Source organism: Somniosus microcephalus, chromosome 3 (assembly GCF_052327205.1).
Source record: "Somniosus microcephalus isolate GS21.2 chromosome 3, FLI_Smic_1.0, whole genome shotgun sequence".
Lineage (NCBI taxonomy): Eukaryota > Metazoa > Chordata > Chondrichthyes > Squaliformes > Somniosidae > Somniosus > Somniosus microcephalus.
In genome coordinates this window covers 170,989,580-171,008,994 of record NC_140989.1, presented here as the reverse complement: position 1 = coordinate 171,008,994, position 19,415 = coordinate 170,989,580, and the positions used below count along the sequence as shown (strand labels likewise).

The 19,415-nt window shown below is 47.1% G+C and overlaps 1 protein-coding gene across 1 annotated transcript in view; it reads right to left on the bottom strand.

Annotated features, from left to right (window-relative positions):
- The window catches only part of pygb (phosphorylase, glycogen; brain), a 124,724-nt gene that overhangs the window by 10,008 nt on the left and 95,301 nt on the right, over nucleotides 1-19,415 (bottom strand). Inside the window, exons 15-16 of the mRNA XM_085977923.1 lie at nucleotides 16,754-16,812; nucleotides 12,290-12,431 (exon numbers count right to left, since the gene is read on the bottom strand). Coding sequence (XP_085834049.1) covers nucleotides 12,290-12,431; nucleotides 16,754-16,812 — 201 coding nt within the window. The remainder of the gene's footprint in view (nucleotides 1-12,289; nucleotides 12,432-16,753; nucleotides 16,813-19,415) is intronic.

Genomic DNA, 19,415 nt, shown 5'->3' with positions numbered 1-19,415 from the left:
TGGGTTACTGGGGCCCCCGAGGGTGCGAGGTCTCGTATGGAGACTGTGTCCTCCCGCCCGTCCGGGTACGCAATGTAAGCGTACTGGGGGTTGGCGTGGAGGAGGTCGACCCTCTCGACCAGGGGGTCCGTTTTATGGGTCCTCACGTGTCTTCTCAGTAGGACCGGCCCTGGGGACGTCAGCCATGGCGGTAGCGATGTCCCCGATGTGGACTTCCTTGGGAAGACAAACATTTTCTCATGAGGGGTGGCGTTAGTGGCAGTGCAGAGCAGTGACCGAATAGAGTGGAGCGCATCGGGGAGCACATCCTGCCAGCGGGAGGTCGGAAGGCCCCTAGACTTTAAGGCTAGCAGGGCGGCCTTCCAAACTGTCGCATTCTCTCTTTCCACCTGCCCGTTCCCCTGGGGGTTGTAACTAGTGGTCCTGCTTGTGGCAATACCCCTAGCGAGCAGATACTGGCGGAGTTCGTCGCTCATAAACGATGAGCCCCGGTCGCTATGGATATAGCTGGGGAAACCGAACAGGGTGAAGAGGTCGTTCAGACATTTAATGACCGTGGCACTGGTCATGTCCGGGCAGGGGATGGCGAACGGGAAGCGGGAGTACTCATCAATAATGTTGAGGAAGTACACATTACGGTCGGAGGAGGGGAGAGGCCCTTTAAAATCAACGCTCAGGCGCTCGAAGGGGCGAGTGGCTTTTATCAGGTGAGCCCTGTCTGGTCTATAAAAGTGCAGTTTGCACTCAGCGCAGCATTGGCAGTTCCTGGTCATGGTCCTGACCTCCTCAATGGAGTAAGGCAGGTTGCGGGCCTTGATGAAGTGGAAGAACCTGGTGACCCCCGGGTGGCAGAGGTCATTGTGGAGGGCCCGCAGTCTATCGATCTGCGCGCTGGCGCAGGTGCCACGCGATAGAGCATCCGGGGGTTCATTGAGCTTCCCAGGCCGGTACAAGATCTTGTAATTGTAGGTGGAAAGTTCGATTCTCCACCTCAAGATCTTGTCGTTTTTGATTTTGCCCCTCTACTTGTTGTTAAACATAAAAGCAACTGAACGCTGGTCAGTGAGCAGGGTAAATCGTTTTCCGGCCAGGTAGTGCCTCAAATGACACACAGCCTCCACAATAGCCTGGGCCTCCTTCTCAACAGCGGAGTGTCTGGTCTCCGGGCCCTGGAGGGTTCGTGAAAAGGCCACGGGTCTCCCCACCTGATTAAGGGTAGCGGCCAGGGCAAAGTTGGACGCGTCGCTTTCCACCTGGAAGGGGATGGATTTGTCCACTGCGTGCATGGTGGCTTTGGCAATGTCTTCCTTGATACGGTGGAAGGCTAAGCGGGCCTCTGCCGTCAAGGGAAAAGAGGTGGACTTGATCAGCGGACGGGCCTTGTCCGCATAGTAGGGGACCCACTGGGCGTAATAGGAGAAAAACCCTAGGCACCTCTTCAGGGCCTTGAGGCAGTGGGAGTTCCATAAGGGGACGCATCCGGTCGGGGTCGGGACCGATGACTCCGTGTTCCACAACACAGCCAAGGATGGCGAGGCGGGTTGTGCGGAATATGCACTTCTCCTTGTTATACGTCAGGTTCAGGAGTTGGGCGGTGCAGAGGAATTTTTCGAGGTTTGCGTCATGGTCCTGCAAGTCATGGCCGCAGATGGTCACATTGTCCAGATATGGGAAAGTGGCCTGCAACGCATTTTGATCGACCATCCGGTCCATCTCCCTTTGGAAGACAGAGACCCCGTTGGTGACGCCAAAGGGAACCCTAAGGAAGTGATAGAGGCGGCCGTTTGCCTCAAAGGCAGTATACTGGCGGTCCTCAGGGCGGATAGGGAGCTGGTGGTACGCTGATTTCAGGTCAATGGTCGAGAAGACGCGGTACTGCGCGATCTGGTTGACCATATCAGCTATGCGGGGGAGTGGGTAAGCGTCCAGCAGGGTGTAGCGATTTATTGTCTGGCTGTAGTCGATGACCAGGCGCTGCTTCTCGCCGGTCTTAACGACCACAACCTGGGCTCGCCAGGGGCTGGTGCTGCCCTCAATAATCCCTTCCTTCAGGAGCCGCTCCACTTCGGTTTTAATGAAAACCCTGTCCCTGGCACTGTATCGCCTGCTCTTTGTGGCGATGGGCTTACAGTCGGGGGTGAGGTTAGCAAACAGTGGGGGGGGGGGTGACTCTGAGTGTGGAGAGGTTGCACCTGGTGCGCGGCGGGCAATTTGGAGGCTGCTGGCTGCGGACTGTGAGTGGGGGGAGGGGGCCACCGTACGCCATCGTAACACTTTTAAGGTGGCACTGGAAATCTAACCCCAGTAGGATGGCAGCGCAGAGGTGGGGCAGGACCAGAAGTTTAAAATTATCGTACACAGTCCCATCTACTAAGAGTGTCACCACGCAGTAGCCGCCAATGTCCGCCGACTGGGACTCGGAGGCCATAGAAATCCGCTGGTGCGCAGGCAGGACTGTGAGAGAGCAACGCCGCACCGTGTCGGGGTGGATGAAGCTCTCCGTGCTCCCAGAGTCAAAAAGGCAGATTGTTTCGTGACCATTTACCTTAATGTCCATTGTGGACCGGGCCAGTTGGTGCGGTCTCGCTTGGTCCAGCGTAACGGAGGCCAGCGTAGGGGTCGGTGTGTCGTTGCGGGTATCAGATGAGGCGGTGTTGGGGGCCAAGATGGCGGCTGGCGTCCAAGATGGCGGCATCCATGATCCCCATGTGGCTGGAGGCGTCCAAAATGGCTGCTGTTCCGGTGGTTCGCACATGGCTGGGGAGGCCCAAGATGGTGGCCCGCACGGCCCACACGCGGCGCTGCTGGGGTTCGGGGTGGCTTTGGCCCTGCAGACGCTGGCGTAGTGTCCCTTCTTCCCGCAGCCCGAGCAGATCGCATTTTTCGCCGGGCAGCGTGCTCTGGGGTGTTTGGCCTGGCCACAGAAGTAGCATTTCTGGCCTTGGGACACTGCTGCGGTAGTTGGGCCGTTGCTGGGATGTGGCTGGGGTGGCACGGCGCTATGAGACGGTCCTACCGTGTCCCAGGCTGTCGTTCCCCGCGGCGTCCACGGTGCAGAGGAGTAGGCATCCATGCCCCGGTAGGCTGCGTCCAATGATAGTGTGAGTTCAGAGGCCTTGTTGAGGTCGAGGTCACTCTGCTCCAACAGTCGCTGTCGGGTGTAATTGGACCTGTGGCCCGCCACAAAAGCGTCCCGGATAAGTTCCTGTGTACACGGCGGCCTTTACATCCTTACAACCACAGGCCCGGCCAAGCACAGACAGTGCCTGAAGGTATTCCTCGGTCGATTCCCCAGGTTGTTGTTTACGACTCCCCAGGAGGTGCCTGGTGTACACCTCGTTCACTGGGCGCGTGTACTGGTCCTTGAGGAGCTTGAGAGCAGCCGTGTACGAGGTCGCGTCCTGGATGACCGAGTACGCTCGGTGGTTCACTTTGGAGATCAGGACATCCAGTTTGTCCTCATCCGATTTGACCGTTGCAGCGGAGGCGATCAGGAATTTTTCAAAGCACTTAAGCCAGTGAGCAAACTTGGTGGATGCGTCCGCCTCCCGATGGTCTAAGTCCAGGCATGCTGGTGTGAGGATCTTCTCCATTATAAAAAATCTTGTTAATAAAATTGATGCGCTATCAATTACCCAAAAGACTGAGGTTAAGCGAGTAACGAACAGGCTTTTATTAACAAGAGAATGAAGGTGTGCCTCGAGTGGTCGGCCAGTCCAGAATACAGAGGGACTGTGGAGCAGTCACCTTTATACCTGGACTCGTGGGAGGAGTCAGCCGAGGCATGTACAGACATGTACACAGTGGAATACAAACAGTGGTTTACCACAGTTATCCACTTTGGTAGGAAAAATAGAAAAGCAGAGTATTTTTTTTAATGGTGAGAGATTGGGAAATGTTGGTGTTCAGAGGGACTTGAGTGTCCTCGTACACAAATCACTGAAAGTTAACATGCAGGTACAGTAAGCAATTAGGAAAGCAAATGGTATGTTGGCCTTTATTACGAGGATCTGAGTATAAGAGTAAAGACGTCTTACTGCAATTATATAGGGCCCTGGTGAGACCACACCTGGAGTATTGTGTACAGTTTTGGTCTCCTTACCCAAGGAAGGATATACTTGCCACAGAGGGAGTGCAACAAAGGTTCACCAGACTGATTCCTGGGATGGGGGAATTGTCCTATGAGGTGAGATTGAGTAGACTAGGCCTATATTCTCCAGAGTTTAGAAGAATGAGAGGTGATCTCATTGAAACATATAAAATTCTTACAGGGCTTGACAGGGTAGATGCAGGGAGGATGGTTCCCCTGGCTGGGGAGTCTAGAACCAGGGGTTACAGTCTCAGAATAAGGGGTTGGCCATTTACGACCGAGATGAAGAGACATTGATTCACTCAGAGGGTGGTGAATCTTTGGAATTGTCTACCGCAGAAGGCTGTGGAGGCTCAGTCATTGAGAATATTTAAGACAGAGATCGATAGATTTTTGGATATTAAGGCAATCAAGGGATATGGGGATAGTGTAGAAAAGTGGAGTTGAGGTAGAAGATCAGCCATGATCTTATTGAATGGCAGAGCAGACTTGAGGGGTCAAATGGCCTACTCCTGCTCCTATTTCTCATGTTATCCGTTATCCATAATAAGAACATAAGTAGAAAAAAAGTGACGGAGCTATCAGCAAGACAAAAACAGAATCCACGTGGTATGCTCCTCCTGCAATATGTGGGAACTCAGGGACACTTCCTGTGTCCCTGACAACTACGTGTGCAGGAAGTGTATCCAGCTGCAGCTACTGGCAGACCACATTGCGGCACTGGAGCTGCAATTGGATGCATACTGGAGCGTTCGCGATGCTCAGGACATCGTGAATAGCACGTTTACCGAGTTGGACGCACCGCAGGTAGAGGTTGGACAGGAAGAAAGGGAATGGGTGACCAACAGGCAGAGTACTAGGCGCAGGCAGGTAGTGCAGTGGTCCCCTGTGGACATCCCCCCCCTCAAACAGATACACCACTTTGAGTGCTGTTGGGGGGGATGGCTTATCAGAGGAAAGCAGCAGTAGCCAACTTCCTGGCACCAGGGGTGGCTCTGCTACACAGCACGGGAGGAAAAAGAGTGGTAGAGCTATAGTAATAGGGGATTCTATTGCAAGGGGAATAGATAGGCGTTTCTGTGGCCGCAAACGAGACCCCAGGATGGTGTGTTGCCTCCCTGGTGCAAGGGTCAAGGATGTCTCAGAGCGGCTGCAGAACATCGTGGAAGGGGAAGGTGAACAGCCAGTTGTCGTGGTGCATATAGGCACCAACAATATAGGTAAAAAGCATGATGAGGTCCTAAAAGCAGAATATAGGGAGTTAGGAGGTAAATTTAAAAATAGGACCTCAAAAGGTAGTAATGTCAGGATTGCTACCAGTGCCACGTGCTAGTCAGAGTAGAAATAGAAGGATATTTCAGATGAATACGTGGCTAGAGGAATGGTGCAAGGCGGAGGGATTAAAGTTCCTGGGACATTGGAACCGGTTCTGGGGGAGGTGGGACCAGTTCAAACCGGATGGTTTGCACCTGGGCAGGGCTGGAACCGATGTCCTAGGGGGAGTGTTTGCTAGTGCTCTGGGGGAGGGTTTAAACTAAAATGGCAGGGGGGGGTTGGGAACCTGAGCAGGGAGACAGAGGAAAGGGAAACAAGGATAAAAGCAAAAGATAGGAAGGAGAAAAACAAAAGTGGCAGTCAGAGAAATCAACGGTTTAAATCAAACGTGGCCACAGTAAATAATAATTCCAATAGGTCTAAGAGCGTTAAAAAAACAAGCCTGAAGGCTTTGTGTCTTAATGCGAGGAGCATTCATAATAAGGTGGATGAATTGGCTGCGCAAATAGAGGTAAACGAATATGATTTGGTTGGGATTACGGAAACGTGGCTCAAGGATAGCCAAGGCTGGGAACTCAACATCCAGGGGTATTCGATATTCAGGAAGGATAGGCAAAAAGGAAAGGGAGGTGGAGTAGCATTACTGGTTAAAGAAGGGATTAACACAATTGTAATGAAGGATATTAGCTCTGATGATGTGGAATCTGTATGGGTAGAATTGAGAAATACTAAGGGGAAGAAAATGTTAGTGGGAGTGGTATATAGACCGCCAAACAGTAAACCGGAGGTTGGGGATGGCATTAAAAGGGAAATTAGAGAAGCATGCAATAAGGGCACAGCAGTCATCATGGGTGACTTTAATCTACATATAGATTGGGCTAACCAAATTAGTAACAATACTGTGGAGGAGGAATTCCTGGAGTGTTTACGGGATGGTTTCCTGGACCAATATGTCGAGGAACCAACCAGAGATCAGGCCATCTTAGACTGGGTATTATGTAATGAGAAAGGATTAATTAGCAATCTTGTTGTACGAGGCCCCTTGTGTCGGAGCGATCATAATATGATAGAATTCTTCATTAAGATGGAGAATGAAGTAGCTGACTCAGAGACTAGTGTCCTGAATTTAAATAAAGGAAACTACGATGGTCTGAGGAGCGAGTTGGGTAGGATTGATTGGGGAATGTCACTCAAAGGGTTGACGGTGGATAGGCAATGGCAAACATTCAAAGACCGAATGGATGAACTACAGAATTTGTTCACCCCAGTTTGGCATAAAAATAAAACAAAAAAGGTGACTCAACCGTGGCTAACAAGGGAAATTAGGGATAGCATAAGATCCAAGGAGAGGACATATAAATTGGCCAGAAAAAGCAATAATCCTGAGGATTGGGAGCAGTTTAGGATTCAACAAAGGAGGACAAAGGGATTAATTAAGAAAGGGAAAATAGAATATGAGAGTAAGCTTTCAGGGAACATAAAAACTGACTGTAAAAGCTTTTATAGATATGTGAAGAGAAAAAGATTGGTGAAGTCAAGCGTAGGTCCCTTGCAGTCAGAATCAGGGGAATTTATAATGGGGAACAAAGAAATGGCAGACCAACTAAATACATATTTTGGTTCTGTCTTCACAAAGGAGGACACAAATAACCTCCCAGAGATGCCAGGGAACATAGGGTCTGATGAAAGGGTGGAACTGAAAGAAATCAGTATTTGTAGGGAAATGGTGTTCGGAAAATTGATGGGACTGAAGGCCGATAAATCCCCAGGGCCTGATAATCTACATCTTAGGGTACTTAAGGAAGTGGCCCTAGAAATAGTAGATGCATTGCTGGTCATCTTCCAGAACTCAATAGACTCTGGAACAGTACCCATGGATTGGAGGGTAGCTAATGTTACCCCACTATTCAAAAAAGGTGGTAGAGAAAAAGCGGGGAATTATAGACCGGTAAGCCTGACAGTAGTGGGGAAAATGCTAGAGTCCATTATAAAAGATGTAATAGCAGAGCACTTGGAAAGCAGTGACAGGATCGGACAAAGTCAACATGGATTTACAAAAGGTAAATCATGCTTGACTAATCTACTGGAATTTTTTGAGGATGTAACTGGTAAAATAGATAAGGGAGAACCAGTGGATGTGGTGTATTTGGACTTTCAGAAGGCTTTCGATAAGGTCCCACATAAGAGATTAGCGTCCAAAATTAAGGTACATGGGATTGGGGGCAAGGTATTGACTTGGATAGAGAACTGGTTGGCGGACAGAAAGCAAAGAGTTGGAATAAACGGGTCGTTTTCCGAGTGGCAGGCAGTGACTAGTGGGATACCGCAAGGATCGGTCCTAGGACCCCAGCTGTTCACAATATATATTAATGATCTGGACGAGGGAATTGGATGTAACATCTCCAAATTTGCAGACGGCACAAAGCTGGGTGGGAGGGTGTGCTGTGAGGAGGATGTCGTGAAACTCCAGTACGATTTGGACAGGTTGGGTGATTGGGCAGAAACATGGCAAATGCACTATAATGTGGATAAATGTGAGGTTATCCACTTTGGTGGCAAAAACAGGAAGGTAGATTATTTCTTGAATGGCAATAGATTGGGAGAAGGAGAAGTGCAAAGAGACCTGGGTGTTCTTGTGCACCAGTCGCTGAAGGTAAGCATGCAGGTGCAGTAGGCGGTTAAGAAGGCAAATGGTATGTTGGCCTTCGTAGCAAGAGGGTTCGAGTACAGGAACAAGGATGTCTTGCTGCAGTTGTACAGGGCCTTGGTGAGACCGCACCTTGAGTATTGTGTGCAGTTTTGGTCGCCTTATCTGAGGAAGGACATTCTTGCCGTGGAAGGAGTGCAGCGAAGATTCACCAGGCTGATACCTGGGATGGCAGGAATGACGTATGAGGAGAGATTGTGTCGATTGGGCTTATGCTCACTGGAGTTTAGAAGATTGAGAGGGGATCTCATCGAAACCTATAAAATTCTGTCAGGCCTGGACAGACTAGATGCAGGAAGGATGTTTCTGATGGCCGGGGAGTCCAGAACCAGGGGTCTGGATAAGGGGTAAGCCATTTAGGACTGAAATGAGGAGGAATTTCTTCACCCAGAGAGTGGTGAACCTGTGGAATTCTCTGCCACAGAGGGCGGTGGAGGCCAGTTCACTAAATATATTCAAGAAGGAGTTGAATATATTTCTTAAGGCTAAAGGGATCAAGGGATATGGGGAGAAAGCAGGGACAGGGTACTGAATTTGGATGATCAGCCATGATCAAATTGAATGGCGGAGCAGGCTCGAAGGGCCGAATGGCCTACTCCTGCTCCTATCTTCTATGTATCTAAGTGAATAAAAGATAATAAAGGATCAATCACACTAATAGGGGTAGTCTACAGACCACCTAATAGTGGAAGGGAGGTGGAGGAAGAAATATGCAAACAAATTAGGGAAATTAGTAAAAGACATTGAATAATAATCATGGGGGATTTCAACTACCCCGATATTAATTGGCCAGAAGAGGTAAGTAAAGAGGATAAGGGAATGGAGTTCCTACAATGTGTACAGGACTCCGTTCTAACCCAATATGTAAGAAGCCCAACAAAGGAGGATTCACTATTGGATATAGAAATGGGGAATGAACCAGAGCAGATAAAAGAAGTAAAAGCAGAGGAACATCTAGGCAATAGTGACCATCATATAATATGCTTTAAGATAATAATAGAGAAAGACTTAAGTATGACGAAGACCAGGGTAATAGATTGGAGAAAAGCCAGCTTTGCAGGGCTGAAAATAGAACTTGGGAAAATAAACTGGACAATTATATTGGCAAACAATGATCTAGAACAGCAGCAGGGAATATTTAAAACGAGGTTCAACAGAGTCTAGGAAAAATATATTCCGCTAAAAAACAAGAACAAGCTAAACACTAATGAGACACCATGGATGAATAAAGGCATAAGGGAAAAATTGAGGGCAAGGAAAGATGCATACACTAAGTGCATGGACAGCAGCGGAGAGCATGACAAAAGAGAATACGAAGAGATTAGGAGAGAAGTCAAAAAAAGTTAGAAAGGCAAAAAGGTACTACGAAATTAAATTATCAAGGAACATGAAACAAAATAGTAAAATATTTTACAGGCACATAAATAAAAAAGGAAAATCTGGATGGGAATATGGCCACTAAGGGATGGACAGGATAATATCACAGGCAGCGATAGAGAGATGGCAGAGATATTAAATAATTACTTTACTTCAGTATTTACCAGGGAGACAGAACAGACGGACATGACATTGGATGATGAGATTAGTAATGAGTTAACTGCATTTAAAAGAGAGAGAGAGAGATATATTAAATAAACTAATCAAACTCAAAGAGAATAAAACCCCTGGCCCGGACGGATTACATCCGCGCATTTTAAAAGAATCTAGGGAAGAGATAGTGGAGGCATTCCTACACATATTTAATAATTCGTTAGAACACGGTGTAGTGCCAGAGGACTGGCAGATAGCTAACGTAATACCTATATTTAAGAAGGGAAATAGAAAATGCCCAGGGAACTATAGACCAATCAGCTTAACATCGGTGGTAGTGTAAGAAATAGCTGTTAGATTCAAAGATGGGTTTTAATTCTTAGAACAGAGACTGACAACATGCAGCCGGGAACAGATAGCAGAAATGCCAGCAAGGTCGAATATCAAGCATCAAAAGACAAATAGAAGTGATAAGGGAATCGTAAAATGCAAAACACAGGGTGGTAGGATAATAGACAAAAATGGAGCTGAAAAGTCATAAAATGTCCTTAAAGAAACATAACAAAACATTCCTCAGAAAGAGGGCGGCCTTGTCAGCCATGCAGAAAGGGACAGCGAGGGTTGCCTTCCCGCTTCACAATTGGACAATAAGATGGGGGATCAAATGATTGATACCAGGTGATTACCAGCCCACCAAAATAACTATAAATATAGGCAACCGAGAGGGGCAATCAGGCAGTCAGGGGCGAAGGCTTCCCCAAGGTGGCGGACGGCCTCACACCTTGGTCAAGTTTAGCCTCTGAGGTGGCCGACGGCCTCACGCCTCCAACAGCTTGAGAGATGACCCAATGGAAGTGACCACTGCAGCAGACTGCAGGAATCCACCCAATCCGAGACCACCGTACTGCCTCCCCGTCCGTCTGGTCGTGGCATTCCGATTCGGGAGTCGTAGATCGCTCCTACTGTCATGGGTTGTATGTATATTGTACTCAGCTTAAACCATATGTAATATCTGATTATGCTTTAAAACTGTAGCTCTTTAATAAACCAAAAGTATAATAATGAATAGACAGCATGGATTTCAAAAGGGAAAGTCTTGCTTGACCAACCTCATTGAATTTTTTGAAGAGGTAACAGAGAGAGAGTAGACAAGGGTAATGTAGATGATGTAATTTATCTAGATTTTCAAACAGCCTTCTATAAGGCACCCCATAATAGACTAATAAAATAAGGTCAGAGCATGCGGACTCAGGGGACAAGTAGCAGAATGGATAGTTACGAAGAGTTCTGACAAAGGGTCATCGACCTGAAATGTTAACTCTGTTTCTCCCTCCACAGATGCTGCCTGATCTGCTGAGTATTTTCAGCATTTTATGTTTTTATTTCAGAACGGACAATTAGCTGGCTTCAAGACAGAAAGCAGAGAGTAGGGATAAAGGGTAGCTATTCAGAGTGGCAGAAGGTGGGTAGTGGTGTTCCACAAGGATCAGTGCTGGGACCACTGTTGTTCACAATTTATAACAATTTAGACTTTGAAATCAAAAACACAATTTCTAAATTTGCAGATGACACCAAACTTGAGGGGGTGGGATAGTCAATACTGAGGAGGACTGCAACAAATTACAAGACAACATTAATAAACTTGAAAAATGGGCATATAATTGGCAAATGAAATTCAACACAGATAAATGTAAGGTATTACATTTTGGTAAGAAAAATAGGGAGGTCACATATTGGAAAATACGAGTCTAGGTGGGGTGGAAGAGCAAAGGGACCTCAGAGTACAAATACACAAATCACTGAAAGTAGTGGCACAGGTTAACAAGGCCATAAAAAAAGCAAACCAAGCCCAAGGGATTAGTTCTAGAGGGATTGAGCTGAAAAGTAGAGAAGTTATGCTAAACCTATATCGAACCTTGGTTCGACCACACTTGGGAGTACTGTGTACAATTTTGATCATCATATTATAAAAAGGATATAGAGGCACTGGAGAGGGTGAAAAAAAGATTTACAAGGATGATACCAAAAATGTGAAGGTATACATATCAGGAAAGGATGAACAGGCTGGGCCTCTTTTCTCTTGAAAAGAGAAGGCTAAGGGGTGACCTCAGAGGTCTTTAAAATTATGAAAGATTTTGATAGAGTGGATACAGACAGAATACTTTCACTTGTGGGGAAGAGCAAAACTCGAGGCCATCAATATAAGATAGTCACCAAGAAATCCAATAGGGAATTCAGAAGAAACTTCTTTACCCAGAGAGTGGTGAGAATGTGGAACTCGTTACCACAGTGAAGCTAATAGTATAGATGCATTTAAGGGGAGGCTAGACAAGCATTTGAGGGAGAAGGGAATAGAGGGTTATGCTGATAAGAGTTAGATGAGGAAAGATGGGAGGAGGCTCGAGTGGAGCATAAACACCGGCATGGACTGGTTGGGCCGAATGGCCTGTTTCTGTGCTGTATCTCCTATGTAATTGAATGGCGGAACAAGTTCGAGGGGCTGAATTGGCTCCTCCTGTTCCTATGTTATTCTACAATTTTGTTATAGATATTTACTGCAAACAGTTTCCAAAAATCTGACTGATCAGAACCACTACTCATGGTTTTAGTTTTCTCTCCAGCAATAGTCAACAAGTTTAAAGAAATACACAGGAGGATTAGATGCCTGTGACTCTTGTCTATGGTACCTTTCTCAGCCAGAGACACCCGGTAGTTCACCAGGAAGATGACCTTCAGTCTGTCACCCATAATGGGATCATTGTTGACGACATTTCCAACAGAAGTGATGAGTTTGATGATCATCTTGGCCATGTGGTAGCCTGGAGCTGCCTGTAAAGGACCAGGGGAAACACAATGAACAGGTAGCATGGGCCAACTGTACAAGAGACATCCTGTAGTTTCACCGTCAAGACGGATACATGAAAATAAATAGGTCAGTTGGTAAATTGTCAATACATAAATGAAGTTATAAAGCAATATGTTCCATAGAATGGTTACAGCACAGAAGGCGGCCATTCGGCCCGTCGAGCCCATGCCGACTCTCAGCTAGTCCCACTCCCCTGCCCTTTCCCCATAGCCCTGTAATTTTTTTCCCCTTCAGATACTTATCTAACTCCCTTTTGAAAGATAAGATTGAGTCTGCCTCCACCACCCTTTCAGGCAGTGCATTCCAGATCTTAACCACTCACTGTGTAAAAATGTTTTTCCTCCCGTCACCTTTGGTTCTTTTGCCAATCACCTTGAATCTGTGTCCTCTGGTTCTCGACCCTTCTGCCAATGGGAACAGTTTCTCTCTATCTACCCTGTCTAGACCCCTCATGACAGGATCGGACAAAGTCAACATGGATTTACAAAAGGTAAATCATGCTTGACTAATCACAGAATCACAGAATCTACAGTGCAGATAGAGGCCATTTCGGCCCATTGAGCCTGCACCGACACATATCCCACCCTACCCCCGTAACCCCACGTATTTAATCCCCTAACACTAAGGGTCAATTTATCATAGCCAAATCAACCTAACCTGCACATCTTTGGACTGTGGGAGGAAACCGGAGCACCCGGAGGAAACCCACGCAAACACGGGGAGAATGTGCAAACTCCACACAGTCGCCCGAGGCCAGATTTGAACCCGGGTCCCTGGCGCTGTGAGGCAACAGTGCTAACCGCTATGCCACCGTGCCCCCCACTGGAATTTTTTGAGGATGTAACTGGTAAAATAGATAGGGGAGAACCAGTGGATGTGGTGTATTTGGACTTTCAGAAGGCTTTCGATAAGGTCCCACACAAGAGATTAGCGTGCAAAATTAAGGCACATGGGATTGGGGGCAAGGTATTGACTTGGATAGAGAACTGGTTGGCGGACAGAAGGCAAAGAGTTGGAATAAACGGGTCGTTTTCCGAGTGGCAGGCAGTGACTAGTGGGGTACCGCAAGGATCGGTCCTAGGACCCCAGCTGTTCACAATATATATTAATGATCTGGACGAGGGAATTGGATGTAATATCTCCAAATTTGCAGACGACACAAAGCTGGGCAGGAGGGTAAGCTGCGAGGAGGATGTCAGGAAACTTCAGTACGATTTGGACAGGTTGGGTGATTGGGCAGAAACATGGCAAATGCACTATAATGTGGATAAATGTGAGGTTATCCACTTTGGTGGCAAAAACAGGAAGGTAGATTATTTCTTGAATGGCAATAGATTGGGAGAAGGGGAAGTGCAAAGAGACCTGGGCGTCCTTGTGCACCAGTCGCTGAAGGTAAGCATGCAGGTGCAGCAGGCGGTTAAGAAGGCAAATGGTATGTTGGCCTTCGTAGCAAGAGGGTTCGAGTACAGGAACAAGGACGTCTTGCTACAGTTGTACAGGGCCTTGGTGAGACCGCACCTTGAGTATTGTGTGCAGTTTTGGTCACCTTACCTGAGGAAGGACGTTCTTGCCATGGAGGGAGTGCAGCAAAGATTCACCAGGCTGATACCTGGGATGGCAGGAATGACGTATGAGAGATTGTGTCGATTGGGCTTATACTCACTGGAGTCTAGAAGATTGAGAGGGGATCTCATCGAAACCTATAAAATTCTGTCAGGTCTGGACAGACTAGATGCAGGAAGGATGTTTCTGATGGCCGGGGAGTCCAGAACCAGGGGTCATAATCTAAGGATAAGGGGTAAGCCATTTCGGACTGAAATGAGGAGGAATTTCTTCACCCAGAGAGTGGTGAACCTGTGGAATTCTCTGCCACAGAGGGCGGTGGAGGCTAGTTCATTAAATATATTCAAGAAAGAGTTGGATATATTTCTTGAGGCTAAAGGGATCAAGGGATATGGGGAAAAGGCAGGGACAGGGTACTGAATTTGGATGATCAGCCATGATCACATTGAATGGCGGAGCAGGCTCGAAGGGCCTACTCCTGCTCCTATCTTCTATGTTTCTATGATTTTAAACACCTCTATCAAATCTCCTCTCAATCTTCTCTGCTCCAAGGGGAACAAGCCCAGCTTCTCCAGTCTATCCACGTAACTGAAGTCCCTCATTCCTGGAACAATTCTCGTAAATCTTTTCTGCACACTCTCTAAGGCCTTCACATCCTTCCTAAAGTGTGGTGCCCAGAATTGGACACAGTACTCATGCCATACAACAGCCTATTCCCTGTGCCAAGGTAGGAACAAAGGAACAGGAGTAGGCCATTCAGCCCCTCAAGTCTGTTTGCCATTCAATTAGATTATGGCTAATCTGTATCTTAACTTCATTTACCCGTCTTGGCTCCTTAACCCAAAATCCATCATTCTCAGTTTTTAAATTTTCAATTGACCAAGAGCCAACAGCTTTTTGGAGGAGAGAGTTCTAGATTTCCAATACCCTTTGTTTGAAGAAATGCTTCCTGACATTACCCTGAACGGTCTAACTCTAATTTTAAGGTTATTCCCACTTGTTCCAGACTCTCCCACCAGAGGAAATAGTTTCTCTCTATCTACCCTATAAATTTCTTTAATCATCTTAAACACCTCAATCAGATCACCACTTAATCTTCTCTACGCAAGGGAACACAAGCCCTGTTTATGCAACCTGTCCTCCTAATTTAACCCTTTTAGCCCCGGTATCATTCTGGTGAATCCACGCTGCACCCACTCCAAGGCCAATATATCCTTCCTGAGGTGCGGTGCCCAGAACTGAACGCAGTTACTCCAGCTAGAGTCTAACCAGAATTCTGTACAGCTGTAACATAATTTCCACCCCTTTGTATTCCAGCCCTCTTGAGATAACGGCCAACAAGGTAATTTTGAACTTGTTACAAGTGTCACAATTATAAGTACGAACATACCAAAAGTTAAACATTTCTCAAGTCAGATTTTCCAGCTTTTTATAAAACGTTATTTTTAAATGGGTGCATTTTGAATGAAGTTTCACCCATTTGTCTGCCCTACTGGCATCAATAGAGGAGGCGAGCTTCCTAGCCACCGTCAATGCCTTCTGTATCCTGCCAAACATCCCCGTCTCCTTGGGACGGTCTCCACTTGGAGCCTCCCAACGCGGTCGTGTTGCCGTGTCTCGCTCAGGACTGAGCCACTGCAACACCACCATTTCTTAAGTAAATGTTAAATAAATACCAAAGTTAGAGGACAGAACTGTGGAACTTAGTTCCAGTATGCGGCATAAGAGCTGGTAACGGGTGGGCTTGTTCCCAACTCCCTCCATGGCGATGACTGGGAGTCGAGTCTTGTCTTGGCCGAGTCGGCGTATGCAGTCTCGCTGTAATCCGCCAACTCTGAGTCAAGGTGAACCGAGTGGAAAGTCAAACACTTCCACACAGGAACATAGATGGGGGAAACAAATCAAATGGAGCAATTGACCACATGCCGCTTTTTGCTCTTGGCAGTCAGCTGTAGAGTGGCAGAGATCCTCAATCTGTCTTCTCTTGTCCTATATCACATGGCACTTTCATCTTAAAAATGGCGTCTGGTAAACAAAATGGGCTGCTTGATCTCAGTGATCACTGGTTAATTCAAGTGCATTTTCCATCTCTATAACTGCAGATCTCTGAGAATTAATCCCATCTTGGGGGGGAAAGGGGTTGATTTCTGCAAGTGTTTACTTGAACCCCGCGATGGATTACTTGGAAGCAATAACAATAATAACATGCATTTCTACAGTGCCTTTAATGTAGTACAATGCCCCAAGGAGCATAATCAAACAAAGTGTGACACCGAGTCATACAAGGAGATATTAGGAATGGTGACCAAAAACTTGGTCAAAGAGGTAGGTTTTAAGGAGGCTCTCCTCCGGAGGAGAGAGAGGTAGAGGCATAGAGGTTTAGGGAGTGAATTAGAGAGATTAGGGCCCAGGAAGCTGAAGGCACGGCCACCAATGGTGGGGCGCAGAGTGTGAGGGATGTGCAAGAGGCCAGAGATCTGAGGGGCTGGAGAAGGTTACAGAGATGGGGAGGGTGAGGACATTGAGGGTTTTGAACACGAGGATGAGAATTTTAAAAGTGAGGTATCATCTCCATGTTACCCTGTTTCTGAAAGCTCGGACAAAGTGCATTGTTCAGGCAGCTACAAACACAACCTTCTACGACCAGAAACATTTGCTTCTCTAACGGAACGCGTCCAGCTGCTGAAATGAGATTCCTTCACGGTTTGTTGCTGTTCCTTACCTTCCCTCCAATCAGGATCGTCCTTGGCACAAAGGTTTTGTTTGGCTGCTTTTTGATACCTGAAAGAGACGGGAGATTTTTTCAAAATGAAACACCGCTCGTTGCTGATACCATTGATCTTGGTGTTTACAATTACTGTGTAAACATCTACTATTACTACGACTACCATTGCTACAAAATTCCCATCCGTCAGCTCAGCATCGACGATGGGGCGGAATTAATTTTTAAAAATTCATTCCTGGGATGTGGGCATCGCTGGCAATGTCAACATTTATTGCCCACCACTAGTTGCCCTCGAGAAGGTGGTGGTGAGCTGCCTTCTTGAACCGCTGCAGTCCGTGCGGTGGAGGATTTTGACCCAGTTTGAAGGAATGACGATATATGCCCAAGTCAGGATGGTGTGTGACTTGGAGGTGGTGGTGTTCCCATGTGCCTGCTGCCCTTGTCCTTCTAGGTGCAAGAGGTCACAGGTTTGGGAGGTGCTGCAGAAGGAGCCTCGACGAGTTGCTGCAGTGCATCTTGTAGACAGTACGCACTGCTGCCATGGTACGCCGGTGTTGGAGGGAGAGGATGCTTAAATTCACTCCACTGCTATTGGTTCTGAACTAGCCTGACCGCCTCGGTCATCTGTATCCCCTTCTGTGATGAGTCATAGAATGGTTACAGCACAGAAGGAGGCCATTCGGCCCATTGAGCCCGTGCCAGCTCTCTGCAAGAGCACCTCAGCTAGTCCAACTCCCCCGCCCTTTCCCTGTAGTCCTGCAAATTTTTTTCCTACAGGTACTTATCCAATTCCTTTTTGACATCGTCTGTCCAGCACTTCCTTGGCTTCTTAGCTCAACACAAGCTCGAGGAACAGCATGTCATCTTTCGATTAGGTACTTTACAGCTTTCCGGCCTCAACATGGAGTTCAACAATTTCAGATCATTACCGCTGCTCTCATTTTCTCGGACAGCAGGTGCTGGTGATAGTTCTGCTATAACCATTTACACCTCCTCTGGACCCAGCTTTTGTTTCATTACTTGTCCCATTACCACCCCCTTTTGCCTCGCACCATCATCCCTTTTGTTTGGGATCCCACAAGGATCAGTGTTGGGACCACTATTGTTCACAATTTATACTAACAGTTTAGACTTTGGAATCAAAAACACAATTTCTAAATTTGCAGGCGATACCAAATTGGGGGGGGGGGGGGGGGGTGCGGTGCGGGGAAATAGTCAATACTGAATAGGACTGGTGCATTCTGGCTGGAGCAGGTACTGGAAGTGGCTGGGGAAGAGAGTGCGAGGAAGAACACTGAATTATGGCACAACAGGGCAGAGAGCGTGCTCCAAGGATCTCAGATGCTGCACTGGAGGCCTTGGTAGAGGTCGAACAATCTCTATCAATCAGGACTCACACCTCACATTCATAGCTTCACCTCACCCTCATAGCACTGCTGCAAGCCTCAAACCCACATCTCTCAGCTTGCACACACTGCCAGCTATTATTATTATTCCTCCTCCTCCTCCTTGAGTCAGGACAAAGCCCTTCAGCACCTGCCACATCACTCCCTGCAGACTTTAGCAACTTGAAAGAACTCTAGAAACCACCAAACCCTTCTACAAACTCAGCAACAGCCAGTTTAACCCAACGACCTGAAACGTTAACTCTGTTTCTCTCTCTCTCCACAGATGCTGCCTGACCTGCTGGGTATTTCCAGCATTTTCTGTTTTTATTTCAGATTTCCAGCGTCTGCAGTATTTTGCCTGTGTCAGGGCTGTTGAAGGACCAAGTTCGAATTGGCCGGTTGATTTGCAAAGGTACAGTAGAGAATCATTTGCAATTAGCTCTTATCCCCAAATGAATCTTACTAAAATTACTCAGGTTAATAAAGCTTTTGTGCTCCAAGAATATCCTGTTACCGACAGAACGGATCAATTTTTTTTGTAACGGAGGCCTCAGTGTGATCCAAGTCCAAGTAGGGATAAAATCCAGCAATTGGGCTTGTATTAAATCCACTAACACATTCATTTTGTTCTTTGGTTTATCTTGAACTGCATAAGGGCCATCATGGAAGGAAGAGAACAGTTTACAGACGACCATGTAGACCTTGAAACCAGACATTCTGTCACTGGGCCTCAGGACCCAGCACCCCTTCCCCTCCCCACTCCAATGTCTCAGTGAATCCTCCTATCACCTACTGGCATACAATGAAAACACCATAAAGATAGCACTCCCAGTCAGGAGGCCAGCCACCCCATGATACATTTTATTCAACTAATCACAGGCCTGTTCATTTTAAGATCGATAGTCAAGATATGGCCTTTGTAGGGCATTATCCTGCAGTATCCCTTTAGGTCCATTGGATGTTGACACAAATTTTAATCCTATTCCCGAAAGGCTTAATTTGCCCTCCACCGAACTTTACGATTAGATGAAACGAACAATGACGGACAGGAAAAGATCTACTGGTCCATCCAGCCTGTCCCATACACACAAGTGCCAGGCAATTACTATCTCCAACAAGCAAGAGTCTTACTACCTCCCCTTGACATTCAACGGCATTACCATCGCCGAATTCCCCACCATCAACATCCTGAGGGTCACCATTGACCAGAAACTTAACTGGACCAGCCACATAAATACTGCGGCAACAAGAGCAGGTCAGAGGCTGGGTAT